At 40.8% G+C, this 23,349-nt stretch overlaps 1 protein-coding gene across 2 annotated transcripts in view; it reads left to right on the top strand.

Moving 5' to 3' along the window:
- The window catches only part of JAKMIP2 (janus kinase and microtubule interacting protein 2), a 65,388-nt gene that overhangs the window by 28,744 nt on the left and 13,295 nt on the right, over positions 1-23,349 (top strand). For both annotated transcript variants that reach the window (XR_015260115.1, XM_086758900.1), the window contains exons 4-19: positions 2,645-3,142; positions 5,140-5,349; positions 6,240-6,338; positions 7,945-8,091; positions 9,883-10,023; positions 10,946-11,002; positions 12,963-13,082; positions 13,556-13,684; positions 14,686-14,769; positions 15,057-15,119; positions 16,692-16,790; positions 19,430-19,528; positions 19,866-19,919; positions 20,784-20,849; positions 21,692-21,760; positions 22,802-22,879. Coding sequence is in view for 1 of the 2 variants with exons in the window: in XM_086758900.1 (XP_086615026.1) it covers positions 2,645-3,142; positions 5,140-5,349; positions 6,240-6,338; positions 7,945-8,091; positions 9,883-10,023; positions 10,946-11,002; positions 12,963-13,082; positions 13,556-13,684; positions 14,686-14,769; positions 15,057-15,119; positions 16,692-16,790; positions 19,430-19,528; positions 19,866-19,919; positions 20,784-20,849; positions 21,692-21,760; positions 22,802-22,879 (2,013 nt within the window). In the remaining variant the exon portion in view is untranslated. The remainder of the gene's footprint in view (positions 1-2,644; positions 3,143-5,139; positions 5,350-6,239; positions 6,339-7,944; positions 8,092-9,882; positions 10,024-10,945; positions 11,003-12,962; positions 13,083-13,555; positions 13,685-14,685; positions 14,770-15,056; positions 15,120-16,691; positions 16,791-19,429; positions 19,529-19,865; positions 19,920-20,783; positions 20,850-21,691; positions 21,761-22,801; positions 22,880-23,349) is intronic.

Here is a 23,349-nt window from a genome sequence, read left to right as displayed (position 1 = left end):
CCTCTGATCATCTTTGTAGCTTCCTCTGGACCCTCTCCAACTGGTCCACATCCTCCTGATGTTGGGGGCTCCAGAGCTGGATGCAGTGCTTGCAGGTGGGGTCTCACCAGAGCGGAGTAGAGGGGGACAACCAGCTCCTTTGACCTGCTGGCCACGCTCCTCTTGATGCAGCCCAGGATGCGGTTGGCTTTCTGGGCTGCAAGCGCACATTGCCGGCTCATGTTGAGCTTCTCGTCTACCAGCCCCCCCAAGTCCTCCTCAGGGCTGCTCTCGATCTGTTCTCTGCTCATGTATTTTAGAAGCGGTTAGGATTCCTGGCTTCTAAAATACACGTACCCCTAGGTACAAGGGCTACGTGCTGCAACTTCAGCTCTTGCCTACATCTTCTGCTGAACTTTTCACTCTCTGTCTATGCCCTTGCAAAACGCATCATATCGCTTTAATTACTACAGCTTTTGTAACCTGTAAAAAGGTAATGGGCTGGCTGTTATCCAATTATAAAATACTGGCTGTTGTTTTACACCTACTCTACAGGCATTCTATTAAACTCCTTGCAAGCAGCATCAATTTTCCCACAGGTGATGCTGAAGTAGCTTTGCTCTCCACAGTGTTGCTCCCTCTTCATTTAGAGATGCTTCTAGTGGCAAGCACAATACACCTGTGTTTTATAGTCAGAGTACAGCTTTTGTGCAATAAAATCTTACATGGTAAGTGCTGAAGTTCTCTGAGCTTAGCTGAGGTTGTGCTCAGGCCCTGCCTAGGTCTGCATTGCACCACTGTGGGTACCCAAACTGCTTTGTTGAAAGTTTGGATGTGTCTTTCTATACCATGCCAGAATGGATCACTCGCAATAATTGCACTTTTTATGGCAGTGCATTCAACACCCTTTTTAATAAATAGGAAGAGATGTGTTGCAAGAAAGAAAGAAGGCATCAGGCTCATTTTCAGTCATTAGTATTCAAAATCAAGGATGAACCTAGAACAATAAAGGGGTGAATGCAAACCAAAAAGCTGTCCTAAGGGCTTTGGCCTTGAGGGGCTAAGGTTATGTGTGGTTTTCTTCTCAGAAGTGATCTATGTAGTAAAGGCACTTTAACATCTCACCTGAACTGTACAGATGTGATTAAAAGAGATTGCTTTTTAGTCCTTGGCTGCAAAATCCTCTTGTTGCATATGACATTTATTATTACACATGGTTACTGCATCAATAGTCTCTGAAGTCCTCCAGAGAAGTCACTGGCAGTTGTAAGTACAGACCACCTTTAAAAAATATGTATATTGAATACTTTGCTCTGAAAAGTTTTTGTGCAGTTTTTTGTAGAGCCCTGTGGAGGCAGTTCTAGGAGAATCTTTCAGACTTGTTTTCCGTGGAGCCTTCTGAGGAAGATGCCTGTCGTTTTTAGAGTCTGTTATTTCTCAGAGTTACTTTGATGATTGAAACCGAAGTAAAAGTGTGCTTTCAAACTCTTCTAATGGCTTATTTTGGGAAAGGTATATCTGAAATAAGATGGGGATAGCATGGAAGGAAAAAAAAACCAGTTGATCAGCTCTACTATAGCTGACAGCACTTCTTGTCTTCACTAAATCCTCTCTAAGTATCAATTAGACCTGCAGGCTAGACCACCAATGTCTCTTGGAGGGCTTTCAGATGACCTACTACTATGCTTATTCATAAGGTTTTTCCCCTGGTTTTTCTTTCTGAAAGATTTGCTCGTTCTTCCTCATTTTCTGTGGTCCTTAAAAAGGAATTAACAAGGAAGTTCTGACAGTCTTTGAAACCATATTCTTTTTTTCACTGTAAATAGCTAACCTACCGAGTTTGCTTTGAACTGAAACCATTCCGTATATGTTGCTTTCCTTTGGTAAAGTTTCACACAAGTTTCTATTGTGGAATTGTTCAGGGGCATGAAGTTGCACACAGGTATATTAGTGTAAGGGTACTGAGGACTGATGGGCTGCTCTGTAACTTTGATTCCAAAGCTGTGGATAAAGAACTTTAAAAGCTGTTGTTAATGAAGAGTAGCAAATTACATGCTTTAAGTAAAGCTAGTTGTTCCATAAGCATAACCAGGGAAGCATGCTTTTCTGTGGATATGTGTTTAAGAAGTGACTACAAATGCCATTTAAGGCTCTGTGTATGGGTAAGAACATCTGTAAAAGATGAAATGTTTCCTGGACTTTCAGGCTTACACCTTGCCTCAGTTGGGATCACATAGAGGCAAGCACTTATCTCTCGTCTGATTAACTGCCCGTGATCATGAAAGTTGTACGAACCTAGCTATTTCTGAGCCCTCTAATTTTCTGGTGAATTTGACTGATGTTGACTGATGGGTTAAAAAGCTATTAGAGAAATGCACACGTATACACGGAGTCTTATTTCCTAAGGAAATACTGAAAGTATGTGTAGTGTCACTGTTTGAGGCAAGACACTTGAAGAAGACAGAGTTGTTTTGGCTTGAGTAAAGACAGTGTAAAATCTTTGTGAATGCCCCAGGAGCTGGCCCTTATTTTGTTGTAGGAGGGTGGAGGATCATCTAGGGCCTGCAGCAGGGTCTTCCTCAATTTGATGTGGCTGTGTGTCTGGGTGGGCTTGTTTTGATAACATTATGTTGGTAGCAGGTGACTTTATTTTATCTCAATGTAGGTTGCTAAACTTGAAAGAGAGAAGACACAAGAAACTAAGCGTATCCGCGAGGTGGAGCAGCGCAAGCAGACCGTACAGATCACGGAGCTAAAAGCCAAACTCCATGAGGAGAAAATGAAGGAGCTGCAGGCTGTGAGGGAGAACCTCATTAAACAGCATGAACAGGAGATGACACGGATGGTGAAAGTCCGAGACAGCGAAATCCAACGCCTCAAGTCAGCGCTGTGTGCGCTGCGGGATGGGAGCAGTGATAAAGTAAGGACAGCGCTGACTATTGAGGCTCGTGAAGAGGCCAGAAAACAGTTTGACTCCGAGCGCCTTAAGCTTCTGCAGGAAATTACTGAACTGAAGTCTGCGAAAAAGCAGGTAGATGAGGCCCTTAACAATATGATCCAAGCTGATAAGATCAAGGCGGGGGATCTTCGGAGCGAGCATCAGTCCCACCAGGAAGCCATTTCCAAGATCAAATGGGAGAGTGAAAGGGATATTCGCCGCCTGGTCAGTAATCAAAACAGTTTGTCTGTTCCCTTACGCTGTAGTGAGTTTGCCTCTCGTGCCTCTTAGCTTTTTGTGAATAACGCAGCTCTGTAATGCACCTCGGTTTGCAAAAGTGTTACAAACTTCTCACTGTCATTTCTCAGCAGTAAATAGATCATGGTGAGTCAGCTAGAACAACCACTGTGATGGCAGCTAACACCTTAAAGTAAGAGAGTGGTTGGCCTAGTCCATAAGGATTTGGCTTGCTGAGATGCTAATATGTGTGCAATGCAAAGTGTTAGAAAAAGAGTGTTTACATTTGCATTTGCAGTTTGTTAGCTTCTCTAGCCCTTGTGATGGTATCCTAAACACAGGAGGAGAGGGAGGAGAGAGATATCTTTTGGTTTGGTCTTGGCACAGCCTTCAGTAATTGCTGTGGAAAACTAACAAAATGAGGCCCACGTCAGCAATGGTGCAAGTTGTTGTGTTTTCTTGCATCTGGGGAGCTGGACCTGCTTGCAACGGTGGAAAGTTTGGCTTGAAAACTGGAATTCAAAATTTCACAATTAAATAAAAGAAATGGTGATTTAAACTGTCAAGAATGAATTCCCTCACCCCAGTTCAAAGTCTGTGTACTGGAGGTATATTCTTGTGTTGCCAAAATGATCAACATTATAGTACAGACTAGTAGTGGTGGATTCTTCATACTTGCCTTCTGAATTTTGACCCTTCTTGTTACTTTGATCCCCGTTTGCAGTTCTGTGTAGCCATGAGGACAAGTTACTTTTCTTTTTTTCTCACCTGAAATTGAGGATCTGTTTTCAGGGTTTCAGTATAAAAAGGAACTATACTGAAATTCAGGATAAAACCAAGCCATTTAGTAACATTAAGATCAACTCGGGTTCCACCTATATATTGTATGATTTTATTTTTAGCAACTCAGGAAAGGCATTTTGAAGGCTATTTACTCACATAAGAACCTTGAACAAGTCCAGAATTCCTTTTATCTGACTTTTTCTTTTTACTTTTATCTGACACAAGTGGTTTCCAAATCCATTGTATTGCTATCAGAGTGGAGGAAGTTACATCAGAGTGACATCTAGTTAATGGAGATCAGAATCTAACCCTACTCATTTGAAAAATACTGTGCGGAGGATTTTGGCAAGCCTAGAAAGCTGAAAGACCAGAAAGTATCTTTGGCAGCTTCAGGCAAAATTTAGCATAGATAAAATTTTTATTTTCAGGGAATGATGTATATCCTTTCCAGATAATAGTACTTTTATTTTGCCAGTGATTTGCAAATTCTGGTTCACCAGATTTTCTTGATCTCAATGACATTAGCAGCTTTGCATCAACTTTTGTGGTTGCGAGGCTTGTATGGGCTGATCTTATTCTAAGTTTTAATATAAAATTTTCCTCTTGACCATAATTCTTAAAGTTGCTGTGAGGTGAAACAAGAGGCAGTTCTTTTTGTCTTGGATAGTCCTGGCATATTAGGCAGAAATGAAGTAACAATAAAATTAATAGCCTTGAGTTTGCACTCAGCAGAAGATTAATAACATGGCAGTCAGCTTTAAGAAATACTCTGTTTGTGAGAATCAGATCGCAATGTCTATGGTCTCAGCTAATGTAGCTCCATTTACACGAGCAGGAGCTAGTCTAAACTTTTGGGTTTCTCAGAGTTTATACTTATTTTTCATGAGTATAAACAACTGACCAAAATGCAATGTGAAAGCCTGAACTCTCCATCCAGTTATCCGTTAACACATCACACCATGCTCACTCAGTTCCTGGGCTTTGCTCTGTGGAAGGCTGGTGAGAATCTGCTACTGTGCCAGCGTATGGTTATGGCTGAAACCCCAAAGTGTATTGTCTTACAAGCCTGGTGCAGTATGGTATAGCAGATTTAAGTGGTGAAGGCTCCTATTAAGTAAATCATATACTACTAGATTAGAGAAGGCTCAAATGCTGCTGCCTTTACACAGTAACTTCATTGTTCTGGTGTTTCTCTCATTCAGATGGACGAGATCAAGGCTAAAGACAGGATCATATTTTCCTTGGAGAAGGAACTGGAGACGCAGACAGGCTATGTGCAGAAGCTACAGCTGCAGAAGGAAGCTCTGGATGAACAGCTCTTCTTGGTGAAGGAGGCAGAGTGTAACATGAGCAGTCCCAAGAGAGAGATCCCAGGAAGGGCTGGAGATGGTTCAGAGCACTGCAGCAGCCCTGTACGTAGGTTTTACTGGACCCTGCAAAACAGAAACATGACTGTGTTGCTCTTGCTTACATATTTTCTCATACCGTGGGAAAATATTCCCACTCGCTATGGAGAAGTTAGGTCAGTAGGTTCTTCGGAGAGCACGCTAGTGGGACAAAGTTTTGTAAGGCTGTTTCCTCAGTTGTTCTAGTTACAAGTGTAAAACATCTTAAATAATTAGTGCCTCTTTGAAAGAGTCATTACACGGAGATAAATACCTGGATAGCATACATCCTCAAAACCAGATAGAATTGGAAAGATGAGCAGGGAGGGGCTGGGGGGAATCTGGGAGACTCTTAGGAGATCCTTCTGTTTCTTGTGTCTTACTCTCTACATATACAGCTCTTTCTCTCATTCACAAAACATGCAACTCACTGGTTGTGTGACTAAATAGGTGATGTTTACACCACAAATGTGTATATATACACATATTTACAAATATACAAATGAGGAATGTAAATGCAATTGATACTGAAAGGGGTGTCCTTACTTTTTCACCTGACATAGTGGCTCAGCAAATAGAAGCAATGTGTAAGAAAAGGAGATAAAAATTAGAATCTTCTAGCTTTTTGCTTTTTCTTCCCTATCATAAAAGGATATCAACATCTGTTTGGTTGTTTTCTCTTTATTTTTTTTTTAAACAGCTGAAAACTTTCAATTAAAGTATTCCCCAAACCAGATATATGTTCTTCCAAAAATACATGTATTTTGACAGCGTGTTCAAGACTCTAAAAATCCATAAATATAATTTGTTGATGGTGACAGCTGAAGTTGATTGGTGGGTGGTTTTTGAGGATTTTTTTCCCAAGCATGTGTTTTGAAAAGAATCAGTAACTGTATTATGTTGTTGCCAATGAACAGGATTTGCGCAGAAACCAGAAGAGGATAGCAGAGCTGAATGCCACAATCCGGAAGCTGGAAGACAGGAACACGTTGCTTGTTGACGAACGAAATGAACTGGTGTGTGAGCTTTGCGCTATTCGGCAGAGGAGTTGGGAGCCACAGGGAAAAGCCAAGAGAAGAAGATCCAAGGATGATAGCCGATGATAGCCAGTGATGAATATTCCATCTATCAGGCTAGTCACTCAGGAGGCTGAGGATGATTTTTTTTTAATCCTAGAATTAAACAGTAATTTCATTGAAGTGATACGAGTACAAAATCACAATGAAAGTTGAGGCAGAGAGGCTTATAGGTTTCTATATGAATGCTTATGTTTCCTCCTTTACCTTTTGGACATACAACAGTTTATGGTGAGACTTGTCTTGTAAATGAAATAATGTCTGTAGTCCAGTATTTGACCAAGTTGAGAATAATTAAGTATCTGATCTAGGGAGAATGGACAGTGGTGAGTTGATCCCTATATCTGATTTACTCCTAGGTGATGATATCTGTGTGTGTTGAAGTCAATACCCTGGCCTTTTAACCTCTCCATATTTCTTTTGTGATTTAGGATGAGGGTGGTGAAATTCAACTCTTGATTTTTAATTTTTTAATTTTTTTTTTTTTTTTTTTAAATTCCTGAGCTAGGTGTCCTAATGCATTCCTTTCATATAAATTTAGCTGGCTTGGATCTCCTCAATGTTCTTAATGTAATATTTGCAAAATAATGTCTTATCGAGATTGCAAATTACAAATATGTTCATGTGTCTGTCTTCAGTTATGAAAAGCTCTCAACTCCCAAATTTCTGTGATATTGACTATCTTGGAGTCTGATGAGTCAGCTTGATTAGCTGTTGCATGTTTTTAAATATTCAGCCAATTTTTTTCATAAGGAAAAAAAAAAATAAAACCAAGAAAACTCTTGCAGTCCTTTCCTCATCAGAACTGCAAGGCGTAGGAACCTCCCAGTGATGAGCAGTAATGCAGGACCGGGACAGTGCCTTTGTTATGTAGATCATCTAGGTACATAGATAATGTCTTTTCGCAGCCACATGCCATCCTTGTCCTCCCTTAGAAAAAGGCAGTTATCATGGTATGGAACTCACTTTTCACAGGAAGAGATCTCAGTTAAAACTCTAGTTGTACCAATACTAGAACTTCCAAGCATGCCCTAAGATACCTTCCTGTCTTATGGATTTGTTCTTTAAATGTTATGTGATTTGTTGATTAAAGCAAAGCTCATTGTGCGTATGCACAAGTATTTCACTGTGCGGCATTAAAAACCAGACTTACAACTATATTGCTATTGCTGTGATCCAGACTGAGTAGGTACCTGTGCAATCTGTCAATGAGAAAATCAGAGGTTTTCTTGCAGATAAAGCACTTTTTGACTTTTGTAGCAACTTTGCAGTTAACTGACTGTGTGTTGGGTTGCTTCATCTCTGTGTCTGAGTTTTACCATAGATAAAGCCGTCTTTCATAAATGGATACTCAGAATTATGCTTTGAGATTTAGAGAAAAAGTAAGTTATGGAAGCTGTAAGCATCAGTTGCGTTAGATCACTTTGGCATTTTACTGGGACAGTAGCCCAACAGGGAGGTAACAAAAATACTTATAAGAAAGGAGGGAGAAAAAATATATTTTATTTGGATTATTTGCAATTATTAATTGCTATTATCAATTCAGTTGAAGCGTGTCCGAGAAGCTGAGAAACAATGTAAACCTCTTCTGGAAAAGAACAAGTGCCTCACGAAGAGAAATGATGAACTTATGCAGTCTTTGCAGCGCATGGAAGATAAACTCAAAGCAGTCACTAAAGAAAATATAGAAATGGTTAGTACTGAAGAGCAAAATCAGGATTGCTGTATGATCTATGTCTTATGGTGGCCACATCTGCATAGTGTATGCATGTATATACACAGAGAAAATGTGTTGTATATAGTGTAATACTATTGATAAGACAGAGCCATGCTTAGGTCTGTATATATGGATGTACATACTATAATATTGTGTATTATGCACACATGTGCAGTATATTTAAGTGAATGCATAATCACAGTCTATAATCACTAATGCATAATCACTATCCCCAAAGTTAGAATGTTAAGTTTTAATTGGTTTTTTAAAAAAAATAATTGCATCATTGAGTCATATCCCACAGTATGTTGCATCTGGAACTCAAAAAGGAAGCTGTTAAGAGTGATGTTTTCAGCCAGCATGATGTTCTTCTTTGAGTGTACCTGTTCTTGTTAGAGCTGATGATGGGAAAGTAAAATTCTGGTCTGCTACTGAGCACAATCTTTCCATAAAACACGTGCAGGGTAGATGGATATGGGAAAGGGAGAATGATGCTGTTATAAATTTGGCTGGAGTTATAAATTTCACATATCAGAGCTATATTAAGCAGAGTCAAAGCAGTTTATGCCTGTATATTCTTCAAGTAGAGTTGCGAAGGGTATCAGTCAGAATTAAGTCCCCCTACGTGCACTGATGTTGCTTTGACATTAATAAGAAAAAGAGGTGAAAGTTCTGGGTTGCTAGATGTAAGCTGGCAGGCTGAGACTACTTCCCCTGCTAAGTGTGTTTGTGTATCTTGTCTCTGGCTTGCAGTAGCCACTGTACTCATCTTGAGCAGGCTGAGTGTTCTGCAGTGGATGCAGCTTTCCTGCTGATTAGGATGAGACAATCAGGTTCACTTTCCTGTCTTACAGAAGAAAGGCTTTAGTGTTACGAGGTTAATCCACTTTAAGATTCTGCAATTCACCCATGCCCAGAAGATGGATAAACTTTCCGCAGGTGTCACGGGTCAGAATTCTTCCATAGCTGTGGTAGGACAGATCACAGCCCCCTGGGCTCTCCCTCAGCAAAGAGAAGGGACTTGGCAATCTGCATACATTAGACACCAGTGGGCAGCACCGCTGGTGCATGTATGTACACACAGCACGAATGTTCTAACTTATCTCCCTGATTTCTGCTCTTTACGATATAGATGCCCAAATTATGGAAGTTAGCAAGCTGTGGGTGGCTAGAGTAATTCTCATGAGCTGTAGCCATCTCTTCTCCCATGTACACTGAGGAGCACGCAGTATGTGGACTTCTAGTTAAAATAAATCTGGTAGCACATTTTTTTTGCCTTTCCTTCTCTTCTGACTGGATGCATGTCTTTCAGATGACTAAAGCATGACCATTTCCTCACTGTATATGGTCATGTGATGGGTATCACTAAGGGCATGGGGTTGTGGGAGTAGATACTATTTATGTAGCCACTGGACAGGTAGGGCCTTCAACTATATTTGCCAGATGTCGGAGCATCTTGATGCATGGCAAAGGAGGAGCTATGGTATATGACCTTCAGGGGCTGCTGTAGAGGCTATATTGCCTGGCAGTAAGTAAATAGATAAAGCTTTGTTGTTCTGGTTGAAGACCTCAGCCTTGCTGTGCTGCTTTATTGTTAAGAATTGCTGATGAGTATTAATAGAGTTATAAAAATGGTGTAGCCGAAGCATATTTAAAGGGCTGTACAACTTCAGTGAAAGATAATTATCTAATTTTTAAATGAAGGGTGGTCTTTTTGTCTTCTAATTGCTGAATCTTATTTTATCTGTTTGTTTCTTATTACCACAGAGAGAAAAAATGACATCACATCCTCCTCTAAAGAAATTAAGATCTCTCAATGATCTGGATCAGGCTAATGAGGAGCAAGAAACTGAATTCTTAAAGCTTCAGGTCATAGAACAACAGAACATAATTGATGAGTTAACAAGGGTATGTCCAGAGCACCTGGAAATTAGGAACGGTTCCTGTGTACTGTTCACCACTGACAGTATTTCTTATAACTAGAGGTCCGAGGGTTAATATCTTATCTAACTTTTAACACCTGCACATTTTTAGATGTAGGAGTGCATGGGTGCAATTTAACTGAATTTCTAGTGAGGCATAACCGCTACAACTCAAAAGTCTTGTGTGAGAATTGAGCTCTAGAAATGAATGCAGATTAAGGACGGTGGAGCTTGGGAAGATACCTACGTGTTCACAAGACGGGGCTGTGCCAAGCTGTTTTACCATTATAACTAAGCTACCAATAAAAAGTTTCCTTAACAAGAGGCAGACGCACAGTGTGATATCATATACTGGAAAAGCACGTGCTGCTAGACAGTGGTTCACTAGTTCTTCTGTCACTTGATACTGACAATCCCTTCTTCAGCTGACTTTGCATTATAACGTTGAGGGGAAGGAGAGAGAGATGCTCCAAAACAGGCTGTTGCCTTTTCTAAGACGTTGTTGCTAGGAGTGGTGAGATCAACCGTATCATCATTTAATGACTGAGACAGAGGCAGCATCTCCTTTGAAGGGAAGGTAGAAAGCCTCTCATACAAAGCCCAAACCAGTCCCCTGCAACAGTGATTTTAACAGGAAATCCATCAGTGCTTGTCATTTGACAGTCTGTCAAGGCAACTGCACAACAAGGGGAGTTTCTTTCAGATATCCCATCTTCCCTTCTTCAAGGGGTTCTCAGCTGACACATATACAGATTTGGATATGCATCCTCCCTTCCACCTGGAATCAGATTCCTGTTTGAACATACGAACAAAGAGTTGGTGGAAGCCCACTGATTTATTTTCTGTGTAGATTTGACGTTCTACAGCTGCACGCAAGAGAGAGTAACTTTTAAATCTTATTTTTCCAGGACAGGGAGAAACTCATTCGCCGCAGAAGGCATAAAAGGAGCTCAAAGCCAATTAAGGTAAGAAGGAAAATTGTTTTCAGCTTATAAAAATACTATTAGGCTCTGTAGGAAAACACACTTTAGCAATCTGATTAAAGAGAGGTTTGTGGATTATAGCAATCTGCTTTAGTGATCGGGTTACTTTGGGAGAGCTTCCTAAGTCTGCTTTGTAATTCAGTTAAGGGTGTGTAGCAATTGTATTTTTAGCAAAATGAGGCTTTCCCCCCTCCCTCTGAAATAGTAATAATCTTCTTGCCATCTGATTTCTATAATATTGGTCTCAAGGTCTATTATACTGAGATGTATTTATATGTCCAGAGACCTTCCTATCTATTTTCTGCTATCTGTTTTTCACAGCACTTATGGGCTAAAACAAAATCTTTGTGCATCTTTATTCTTCAAGTGGAAGTTTCTGCTTCACTCAAGAAATTGAGTGTCATTCTCCTGCTCAGTTCGACAAGCCTTTGGCCACCCCTTGTATTACCCTGAATTGGGTCAAGTCCAAAGCTGGTATAATTTACAAGAATTTTAGAACTTAGCAGTCAGTAGTGGTCCGAATAGCTCCTTTGTCAGCTAGATAGGAAGAATGACTTTGCAACAGCTGTGTCCCACCTGCAGAAAGTGGAAATACTGTGTAGGAAACAGAGCTTGGTTGCTCTTTGTTCTCCGAGGACATCCCTTAGTACATCAGCTATGTTCTGTGAAAGTAATGCAATGCTCTCTTATACACACAGAATTTCAGACCAGTAAATCCTAGATGTGTCATCATGTTGCTTCTATATGGGTTTTGAGGCAACATACAGCAGACAACTGGGAGACAAGGACTAAAAAGTATTTTCATCAGTCAACTTTATTTCTGAGCCAGAGATTATAACATGGGAGAATATGGTTATTGTCATCACTTTGAAAAATAATGAACAAAAAAAAGATAATATATACAAAAGGTTATTGGCATCTTAGCAACCTGATTTGGTTGGAGATGTCCCTGCTTCTTGCAGGGGGGTTGCACTGGATTGCCTTTAAATTTCCCTTCCAACCCTAACCATTCTTTGATTTTAGTATTCTATGTTTTTTGTGTGATTCAGATTCCAGATTTAGAAGGTTGTAACCTGTCAGCAAAAGTGAAAAATGTTGCAAAGCAGGAGTGCATCTTAAATGCTCATCAATCAGTTTGTCTGCAGAATTATTCATAAGCCAAGTATTTAAATGCTCAAATCTGTACCCTGAAACCAAGCCTGCATGGTCAAGCACCTTATACCTTCATAGGACAGGACTCTCAGTTTTCATTGTATTTAATTCACTTACTGAGATTGGAGATAGTGAGGTGTCAGACATAGAACCAAACTGTGTAGTGTGAGCGATCTCTTACAACATGCAGCACTTGCTATAGTACTAGAAAGATGTGTGAGATAAAAGTTCCTTCATGCTGGTTTTGTATTAGCATAGCTTTCAGTCACTTACTCCAATAGCAATATCAGTGAGAGAAGCACTAATATATTAAAAATATCAGTGTCTGTGAGAGAAGAAGGAAGGTTCCCTGTTCTGCACACATTTCCAGCTCTTTATGGTGTTATCTTTGCACAGCAGTCTGCGTGTTGATAGATGTCTTCTGAACAGCTAGGGGTTAGGGGTTAACAAACAATTCTCCTGCCTTCCTGCAAGGGCAGAGACTTTTCCTTTAGCGTGTTGTTGCTCCTGTTATGTTTTCCAGGTTTTAGACTGAGCCAGATCCTCAGGTCAGAAAAATTAATCAGCAAACTCATTCTCCACCAGCACAAGACCTAATCTTCAATATGGTTCCCTTTGGGTTTGTTTGGAGATGGTAATTGCAGGGGTAGCCCATTGCTCTTTTTGCATGTCTTACCTTTTTAAAGTAACTAGCAATGTGATTTTGAACTAACCTTCCCCCCTGCCCCCATCAGAAACTCATGCTGCCTATTTCCAAGGAGATTCAGAAATAATGTTTTCCCTTCTTTAGAGACATGTGGTGGATACAGTTTTTGGGTATGATGATGATTCCATGGACTCTGAAACATCCTCTGTGGCCTCATATAGAACAGACAGAACACCAGCAACCCCAGATGATGATCTGGATGAGGTAAGATTTGACTCTTCCCTTAGGCAAGGACAGGTTTTCAAGAGACTTTGACTTCCAAAACAAATGGCCAGGCTCTCAAAAACACTTAGGTTTTTATAGTGTATATTGAGTGATAAGTTCTTCATAAAGTTTGGCCTCAATTTTGTTTACTGATATACTGAAATGCTGAGAAGTCCTTTCAAAATCTAGTACATGGAGTCTACAGTTATGACTTCATTGCAGTCTGAGATTATTTTTTTTCCTCTGCCCCTTCAAGAAAATAAATTTATCACATTTCTTTTAGCTTAAAGACCTATAAACACTGTATAAATTCCACATTCTTATTAATTCTTATCACAGCAAGCTCACCAAAAAAGCTATTTGAATCAAGATGTGTAAACCAACTATTGTGCTTAACAAATCACACTTGCATTCTTTGCTTTGGCAGTGCTTTACTGTCTGGTGCTTTAGACATGTCCTTTCTTATCCTTCAGGGTTTAGCCGCGGAAGAATCAGAGCTGCGATTTCGACAGCTGACAAAGGAGTACCAGGCCCTGCAGAGAGCATATGCTCTACTGCAGGAGCAGACAGGAGGCATCATAGATGCTGAAAGAGAAGCCAAGGTCAGTATTTGTTTGAGGGTAAAAGCATTTCATTGCTATCAGGACATACAGACCCCTCAAAGTGACGTACAAGGGAATGGAGTTATATAACAATGTCCATACAACTGAGAGATGTCCATTTCACTCATTTGCTGAGTACCTTTAAAGAGAGGGACAATTAGGAATGGACACAACTGAGTTTACAAGGGGCTGTCCTCCGCCTGAACCTGAAAACTGCAGTTAGGCAGGCATGCCAAAGCAGTCAATTCTGCCGTTTGGCACAGAATCACAGAGGGTTTTCTCATCTTTTGCCCAGGTGTGAAAGGGTTGTATTTTAAATTAAATGGAGGCCTGTGGGTTTTCACAAAGGCAAACATTGCAGCAACTTTAGGAGTATACTCCTGAATATTTCTAACAGAGAAATGCAAATTATGTTCAAATTTTAATGTGATGCAGACTACAGTAAACCTTCCAAGGCTAAAAATTTTATCCCTCTAATAAAATAATAGAATCATTCAGGTTGGGAGGGACCTCAGGCGGATTCCAGCCCAAACACCTTCTCAAAGCAGTGTCAGCTATGAGATCGCACCAGGTTGTTTAGCATTTTGTTGAGTCAGCTATTGAAGACACCCTAGACAGTTACAACTGCTTCTTTCCACTGCCTTTTGCCACTCTGGTCTACTGAGCACTTTTCTTCAGTTCAGGGACTGCCCCTTACTAGGGTCTTTGAGCAAAGCCTGTCACCCCAAATACCTGAGCTTGTGTTTCACTACTCTAGTGCAATACGTAGTAATCATAGGCTTGGGAGGGGAGACAGGGCTGATCTACCACTGTTCTCTTGTGTCATCTGTATGCTCATCTGAGGGGTGGCACAAAACATCGCTGAGCCAGAATCCTTGTAACGATTACTCGCTCAGTGGAAGCAACAGCATAAACTCAGGCTCTACTGTGCTTGGTTTCCTTTTAATACCAGTCGCATTGCTGGTTTTGTTACTGTTTAATGCTATGCCTGACTTCAACAGGCTCAGGAGCAGCTCCAAGCTGAAGTCCAGAGGTATAAAGCCAAAATAGAAGATCTGGAGAAAACTTTGGCACAGAAAGGGCAGGTAAGTGCTTCTTGTGTGTTTTCTTTTCCTATTTTGGGTCTTACCTGGTCTGCTTATGAAATACCTAGCACAAGACTTCCACGAGACGTAATGTCGCTGTTCAGTTAACAGGCAGGTCTAGCAAGTTCAGAAGCCTTACTACAGCTTGGTAGAGTAATACATTGTTATTCTGTAAACAATGTTTCTGTAGGATTTTAAAGCCAGAATATTGTGGCTCCAATTATCAATAAACGTGCCCAACCTCATGGAGTTTGATTACTCTGTAAAAGTACTGCTTCATCCAACAGGACTCACACTGGGTGGAAGACAAACAGCTTTTCATAAAGAGGAACCAAGAGCTTTTAGACAAGGTATGTTCCCAAGTTTTGCGTGCTCACTCTGAAGAGTAATCTAGATCCTACAGTACACTTCTTGGACATGCAGTCTGGTGTTCATAGGTATAGTATGAGGATTAATATAGGCAGGATAACATATGGAAAGACAAGCTCGCTCCAGCTCTGCTTAGGCACTGTTGTTGCTGGCAGTTGCTGATGCACCAGCTCTGCTCTACGTGTCATTCTGGCTCAGAGGCACAGACCCTTGTGTTCCAGTAGCATTGCCCTAAGGAGTCTGCTGCAGCTGCTGCTGCACTGGCAGGATGTTTTGAGCTCAGCAGCTGGGTGTGAAACATGAGTAGAAATTCAGTCACCCTCTAACACCAGGACCCTTTCATACTCCTAGTCCTTGTGCATTCTGTATATTTTTAAGGGCTTAAAGTCATCCCTAGGTCCAGTGGAACTTGTATTGCTCAGTCCCTTGGTACATTTAGGAATATCACCTGTTTGTGTGTATATTTGTATATATGTATATATTTTTAATCATGGAATATAAGGATATGAAGGCTTTCAACACTGCTTGCATATCACCAATACTAACAGCAGTGGCCGTACATATGACTGCCATCAGCAAGAGGCCATAACTCCCAGCACCAGGTCTCCTGCCATCTTTCACCTCCCCAGATGAGGTTTCTTAGCCTGAGATTCTCCCCTTCCATAAACACACCTAGTAAGTCTGCAGCCCTGTGCCATCCTTCCCCATCCAGACAAACTGACCCATGGGGTCTCATTTGACCTCAGTATTACCATGTTCCCTAGCTGCCCTTGTCTGGGCCCTACTCGGACAACCTGGCTGCAAAGTGCATGTCCTGACACTAGCTGGAGACTTGCAGAAGAGAGCAGGTTGAGGAGCTACGGGTGGAGCTGTCCACAACAAGCAAGCTATAGACAATTGGCCAATGGGTGGTATTTAAGTCTATCTGCTGACTGACAGAACTACTCATGTGGGGATGCTTGCTGTGCAGTTCACACAAGTGCTTGCACGAAGTGGGATGGCTGCTCAGGTAACTGCCTGCACAAAGACAGCTCTCCTGCGTGCCATCTGTGCTTCATGTACTACACTTTGGGAATCTCTGATCTAGCCCAAGCTCTTCTCCAAGGCAGGTGCAGCTGTTTCTGTGTCATTTCTGATAGACATTTATCCAACCTGTTCCCAGAGTCCTCCAACAATGATCTCTCCACATACCTTCTTAAGCCAATCAATTCCAATGCTTTACCTTGAGAGCAGTGTGTTTAATAGCTAATGCAGTGTGTTTAATAAGCTAATAGCTAGCCTGACACTTCTGTACAGTTAACTTCCCCACTGATCTTCACTAAGATTGGATTATCTTAGGAAAACCTCCAGCCTAAGCATTTTATGATGTTCAGGAAGTTGATGAGCAGAAGTTCACCTGTAAACTAAAGACTCACTGAGGTGAAACAGCAAGTAGTGAATCATCTCTAGAGTTTGGATTTTGCACTGACTATGCTACCTCAACTACTACTCACCAAATATTCAATGTTTCTTGTAACAGTCACACAGTTCCTGAATTTACGTATTTCTATTAGATAGAGAAACTGGAAGCAGAAAACAACCGTCTGCAACAGGAGCTGCAGGATGCTCGAGACCAGAATGAGCTGCTGGAGTTCCGCAACCTTGAGCTGGAGGTGATGGATGAACTCATTACAGTAGAGCTGATAGCAAATTAAACTAGCGCACTTGCACTGGACACCAGCTTGAATCAAGTGTGTACACTAGCATTGTAGTGATGCAACAGAATTACAAATAAGGCACAGAATTTTTAATTGTCAGCTGTAATATCCTGGGAACAGAATCAAAGAATCCTAGAAATAGTAAGCTCCATAGTTAACTGATTCACCTCTCTCTGAGCTAGGTGCCCAGTCTGCATAGATAAGCTTAGCTGACTAATGTCAGTGTGGCTCTTAGTTACTACACCTGTGGATATGGTTTTTCTAGTGCTTTGGAGGAGTCTGTTGTCAACATGCTTTGTTCTTATTGCTGGCCTGGAGTGTACTAAAATCAACATAAATTAATTACATTTAAATTAACCAAATAAGGAAGGTTTAAATCCAATTCTCATGTACCTTCCACAGGGATGCATCCTGGTTCACAGCTAAGATCTCTCCTGAGAGAAGACATCCAGGGGTTTTTTTTTGTTTGTTTGGGTTTTTTGTTTGTTTGTTTCATGAACCTGAGCAGGTCTTGGAGGAGAAAGAAATGTTGAGCTTACTTTTATCCCTAATAGCTGAAGAGTAGAGTGTTCCTTTAAGAAGTCAGAGACTCAGGTACAGTTCCCTCTTCAGGATCTTCAAATCCCTGTTTCCCCCTATAAAAATCTTAATGCTAATCTGTAAACTATACTGGCTTTGTTCTTTTCCCCCTCTTTCAGCAAGGGGGATGAGGAGAGTTCAACTTTCATTGAGAGTGCTGCTGTAAGGAGAAGTGCACCTCTCTAGCCCTGTGCTTGAAGGACTGGAACTGTTTGAAGTTTAATTCAGCAATGATCGATGAAATTGCATAAGCAGTTGTAAGAGAAAGTATCAGACCCAGGGCTGTTGTCTTCCAATACCATACCTATGGGGGTAAAAGGGTTGTACCTTGTCCCCTCTGACCCAGCAAATCTTGAATTCTTTTCTCTGCGGGGACTTGGCTGTGAGAGGAGAGGGGGGCCTGTCCTACCCAAACCAATCTGTGCTGAGTGGTTAGAGCCCTCTTTGCTGCAGCCAAGGAAGCTGAAGCCAGCTGCTCTGGCTCTGCGGGGAAACGTCTGCGGATCCCTGAGGCCGCTGATGTGGGCTTGGGCTCTACTCAGAGGTGGCAGTGCCGGGGGCTGCTGCCCTGCTGTGAGCACCTGAGGATGGCTAGGGTTCAGAGCCAGGGTACCCAAGGAATGCAGGCTCCCTGGATGAGGGTTTGTAACAGCTTCCATGCTGTTGATTCCTGTGGCATGTTTAGATTTCATCTCTCTGTACCTCAGTTTCCTGCCACTGTGGTGGGAATAAGACACATTTTATACAGGTGAATATGGTCTTGCTCCTCAGCCTTTATCGTCATTCTTGCCAATGCTGGCATGTTTGAAAAGCCAACAGTGCCTGCCCCTGTGCATGTAGTCCTTGGTCTGGAGTTGTCCTAATTTGTGTCTGAAGGCTGTAGGCCCTAGCACAACAAATAGTGACAGCCTATCTGCCCACTTGCAAGCACTGTCACTTTTGCAGGCACTGGACACATTCCCTGTTGAGCAGCTCTCCTCATGACCTGCGTTAGGTAAGAGAGGTCCCACAGGGGATGCTGGAGATTGATGGAGAAGCTCCACAAGCCTCTACAGGCAGCCAGAAGACTGGGTTGGACCTCGATCTCCCTCTTCCCAGGCTGCCCCTAGTTACAGGTTCTTGTTTTGAGCACCAGCCGACAAAAACTTCCACCTGGTCTTTTCTCCAGTATAAGCTGGTTTATTTCTCAGTTGTTCTTTTCAGCTGCTGTCCAACGCCTTATATACTTGCCATTCAGAGCTTGTGGGTAGCACAGAGCCTTTCCTGAAGGACTTTCATGAATCAGTGCTGTGACAGATTTGTCCCGTATTTATAGAACTTTCCCACAGTTTTACCTGACAGCTGTGTTTCCATATGACATGGAACTGGACTGATCAAGTGAATTACATGTTCATAAACCAAAAATGTATTTGAAAGTGAAACTTGATCTTCACTTCTGTGCTTGCCTGAATACCTGAAAGGGATGAGAAAGAACATCTTCAAATTTTTATTTTTGTCTTTGGTCCTTTAAAACTGGACAAATATTTGTAGATTTTATGCAATTAAGGTATATAAATAGCTAAGTTGATCAGCTTTTTTGAACTTATTACTTTCCACTGATATTAGAACATAGAACATACCAGGATGAGCAAATGTGTAATCTAAGTATCCTACTATTCTTAAGTAAAATACCTGTTTCTAAAGGGAGCATTTGCAACAATACATAGTTGTTCAACACTTAATTAAGCAAATCACTTGAGTCTTAGCCAGGTGACAGCCTTTCTGCAGACAATTTGCAAATTGACATAATTCATCAAATAAATAATCTCCTGTAAAATAATTAGCTCGGGTTTAGGGTCCTATCCCACTGGGCACACTGTTTTTTAAACTAGATCTAAATGTTTCTTTCTTTGACCTGTAAAATGAAGAGCTTGGCTTTGCAAAGCATGGTGTAAACAGTAGCTATGGCATTTAATGAGTTCTGTGTGCATCTTCATTCTAATATGTTCTCTGGCATCTTTTCAATTTATTTTCAGGAAAGAGAGAGACGGTCCCCACCATTTAATCTCCAGATTCACCCATTCTCAGATGGTGTGAGTGCTCTACAGATCTACTGCATGAAGGAAGGGGTTAAGGTAGGTCAGTTTTTATAAGGCAGCACTTCTAATAACAGGAGTGGTGGGTGCTGCACATATAACCCATTTCATTAATCTCTGCTAGTAACTCCACTAAACTTTAAGCATTTAAACTCAGTCTAATATAAGAGTGTGTGATGACTGACACAATTGAATTGGACTAATAATTTTCACTGTAATAACAAAACCTAGCTCAAAGGCAACTGAAATCAGTGTGTGATACATCTCCATAGGATAAAACAAAATGGTTGCTTTCAACATGGTTCGTAGGAGGGATGAATATTGGAGCCGTGATAAAATGTGCGTGCCGTGCCTTTACCTTATTCTCTCTTTACAGGACGTCAGCATCCCAGACCTCATAAAGCAGTTAGACATCCTAGGTGATAATGGGGTAAGTTAAAGTGGGAGATATTTTCGCTTTACAAGCTGTTTTTTGAACAGTAGAGTAAATGAGATCTATAATTATCATGACTATTTTCTAAGAATGTATTAAATTATGTAATATGAGAACAATTCATTTAAGGAGCATTTGTTTCCATAAATTAAGGATTTGTGAGATTTCAATAATCAGAGAACTAGTAATGAAGTAGCAGCTTTAACATCTGGTTTAGCAGACTGGGAAGAATGTCCAAAGGCCACTGATATTTGGAACTGGGCCTGAATGCACTCCAGCCCTTCAGGAAAGCATGTGAATTAGTTTGGCAGTCTAAGCCAGCCACATCTTCATCAGGACTAGGATTCCTCTGCAAACAGTTTCATAAATAGGCAAGAATTATGAAATCCCCTGTGGCTTTCTAAGTGGACATTGCTGCCCACTTTAGCCATCCATGTAAAAGAGATCATCCTGTATCTCTGGCCAACATTAGGTATGTTTTAAGAAAGTGTATAAGAAATAAAAAGGAAGGATCATGATTGTCTATTCACGTGCTGGTGTAAATCAGCATTATTTTTACAAAAGCTTTAATGGAAATTCAGCTTTGTAAAACTAGCATGAAGACAGACAAATGGGTCTAATTTGAGTTTACATTTCTCATAAGATGCAATGGAATTAAAACATATAGTTAGTCCATATCATGCAGAAAAGCAAAAGCAGTGGTTTTTTTAATATGTTAACAGACCCTGAATGTTTCAGTGGGAATAGGATATCCAGTATTACAGAGATCCCCTGAAAACTGTGGACCTAGTCTGTAGCCTGGATTATCTTTATTGATGCAGGAAATTGCTCCCAATTTTCTTCTTCCATCTCTCTTAACAGAATTTAAGAAATGAAGAACAAGTGGCCATAATTCAGGCTTCTACTGTATTGTCCTTGGCAGAAAAGGTAAATTGCTTGTTTTTCTCATGTGTTATCTAAGGCCTACAATGGAAATTTTATGCTTTGTTGTTGTTGTCTGTATTGTCAGACTTCCTAGTGTAGGAAGTGATTCCTCAGATAAAGTAAACTGTGCCAGCACAGTCCCAAACACCTTGCTAAAGCACCAAAAATATCAGACTCGGCTCTCCCAAGCAGTGAAGTCAAAATAACTGCAAATACAAAAAGAATGTCAAATGAAACTTGCAATTGTAAACTGAATGAGAAACCATCAGACATTTAAGCCATAATTAGTTATAGCGTGGGATTTCTAGTCCTGAGATCGCCGAAGCTTCTGAATGGATCTGTATGCAAAATTTCCACTGAAAGTATATGTCTAAGTTCCTTGTTTTGGAAATTAAAAACAAAGTGAAGGTTGGCTAAAACTGCTTTCTATGGCTCAAATGCAGCATGCAATTTTGTCAACATGACAACTTCCAAGGATTCTACTCAACAATTCCTCCTCAGCAAAGAGAACTGGCATCTACCCAGCTAAGCTATTTTTTGGACACCAGAGCCCCATGGTGGGCCCTTATCCATGGGATGAAATGGATTCCCTGTCCATCCAAGAAAGTGTGCTTTTTCATCTTCCAGTGATCCAGTAATGGTGATCCTCTTGCTGCTTCTCTGTCAAGTGCTACTTACAGACATTGCAGCTGTCCCCGGTCACAGGAGAACAGCCTCAAGATGGGCCCAGAACTAGCAATAGGTTACTAAAACTAGGCTAACAAGATGCTGTAGGCATTCCACTTGCCACTGCGCATATGCCTGGAAAACACAGCAGGTTATAGCTCTCATTGTCTTCCCTCCAGTGGATCCAGCAGATTGAGGGAGCTGAAGCTGCTCTGCATCAGAAGATGATGGAATTGGAAAGTGATATGGTAAGCAAATTTTCCTTAATACACATTTTAGGGACACTGAGTGTGTCACATTTACTTGGTGTGCCAAAAAGAGAACTAAAAAGGTCTTCTGGCAAATTTAGTATGCAGGCTTTCTCTGATTATTGGTGAATCCATAAAATTATTACTAGTATGGTTCACATGCAACAGCAGAATAACATAGAAACAGGAAGAGTGAAGGTTTGAAAACTTTCCCTTTCCATGAAGATGACTGTTATTAATAAGTATAGAGGGCTCAAAGGTTGCTTAGAAATCTTCAGAGATGTAAGTGACCACATTCTTTGTCTCATAAGATTCACAGTCTGAACATCAGCTGTTGTATCACATTTTATTCAGTAACAGTATGTGGAAAGCTAATGAATGCTGTTTTCTTTCATTATATTTTAAACCCATACCATCCTCAAGGCAAAATATTCACAGTTGAACTGAAGTTGCTATAGCACCAGTAAAGTTAGCACCTTACCCTATTCTTATTCTAGTTAATGGAAGTAACCTACAAGATGAACAAACATAACTACATTCTGTTTACGTTCTGTATGTCTGTACTTGATTTATTCAGCCTAAGGTAGGCTGAGAAGTTAAAGCACAGCAGCTTCCCCCAAATAATGTGAACGTGAATATGCCTATTTAGTTCCTGGTTTATTCCACTTTCACACCTCTTCTGAAGTAAGAGAAAGCACAAAGGAGTTGTTCATGATGCCAGAGGAGGTATCTTTAGAAAAATAATACAGAAACCCCTAAATTACACTACTGAAATGTCAAGCATTAGCACTGATGTCAACAAAGAGATGATAGATTTAGCTCCATCTAGATCAGATGTATTATTACACAAAAGTAATCCACAGCTATTTTCCCTTCCTTCTTTTCTATCTAAGTCAGATATTAATAACTCTGCAGAGTATCAGGTGAAGACCAGTCTCCTAGTCCTGCCTGAGTCAGATATCTGGAGTTGATTTAATAAAACTTCCCAAAGTATTTTGAGTAACTAATTCATTTTTCTGTCCAAATGATCCTTCATTGTAGGAGCAATTTTGCAAAATAAAAGGTTATTTGGAGGAAGAATTAGACTACAGGAAGCAAGCTCTTGACCAAGCATACATGGTATGTACAAAGGAAATTCTACAGCACATACTGGCCCGCACTGTGACAGGACACAGACTCCTGTTGGATCAGGAAGAGAGGTTTTTGCTTTTTTCTTAGTAACTATTTATTTGGTTTTTTTTTTTCTCATTCTTCTAATGCACTACCATGCAATCTGCACAGCTTCAACACGACACCTAGCTTTTTCATGTCACAAAAAGGCAGATCTCCTGAAGTCTGAAACTTTTTTGTCAGTTAAAGGCAGATATTGCCCATTAATGTCAGCTTGTCCAATTGGAGTCAGTGTGGGCAGCTGGAACTCAGATCTGGAGTCTTGGCCACTTTGTACATCATAGCAAGAAGACAGTATGCCACAAAAAGCAAACGTTCGTGCTATAAACACTGCTGTATCAAATTCTCATACATAGGTCTGATAACTGGTTGTGCAAGTTCGTCATGTTTGGTTTGTCAAGTTAATGAGAATGCTCACT

Source organism: Chlamydotis macqueenii, chromosome 14 (assembly GCF_036417535.1).
Source record: "Chlamydotis macqueenii isolate bChlMac1 chromosome 14, bChlMac1.mat, whole genome shotgun sequence".
Lineage (NCBI taxonomy): Eukaryota > Metazoa > Chordata > Aves > Otidiformes > Otididae > Chlamydotis > Chlamydotis macqueenii.
This window is presented reverse-complemented; position numbering and strand designations above follow the sequence as displayed.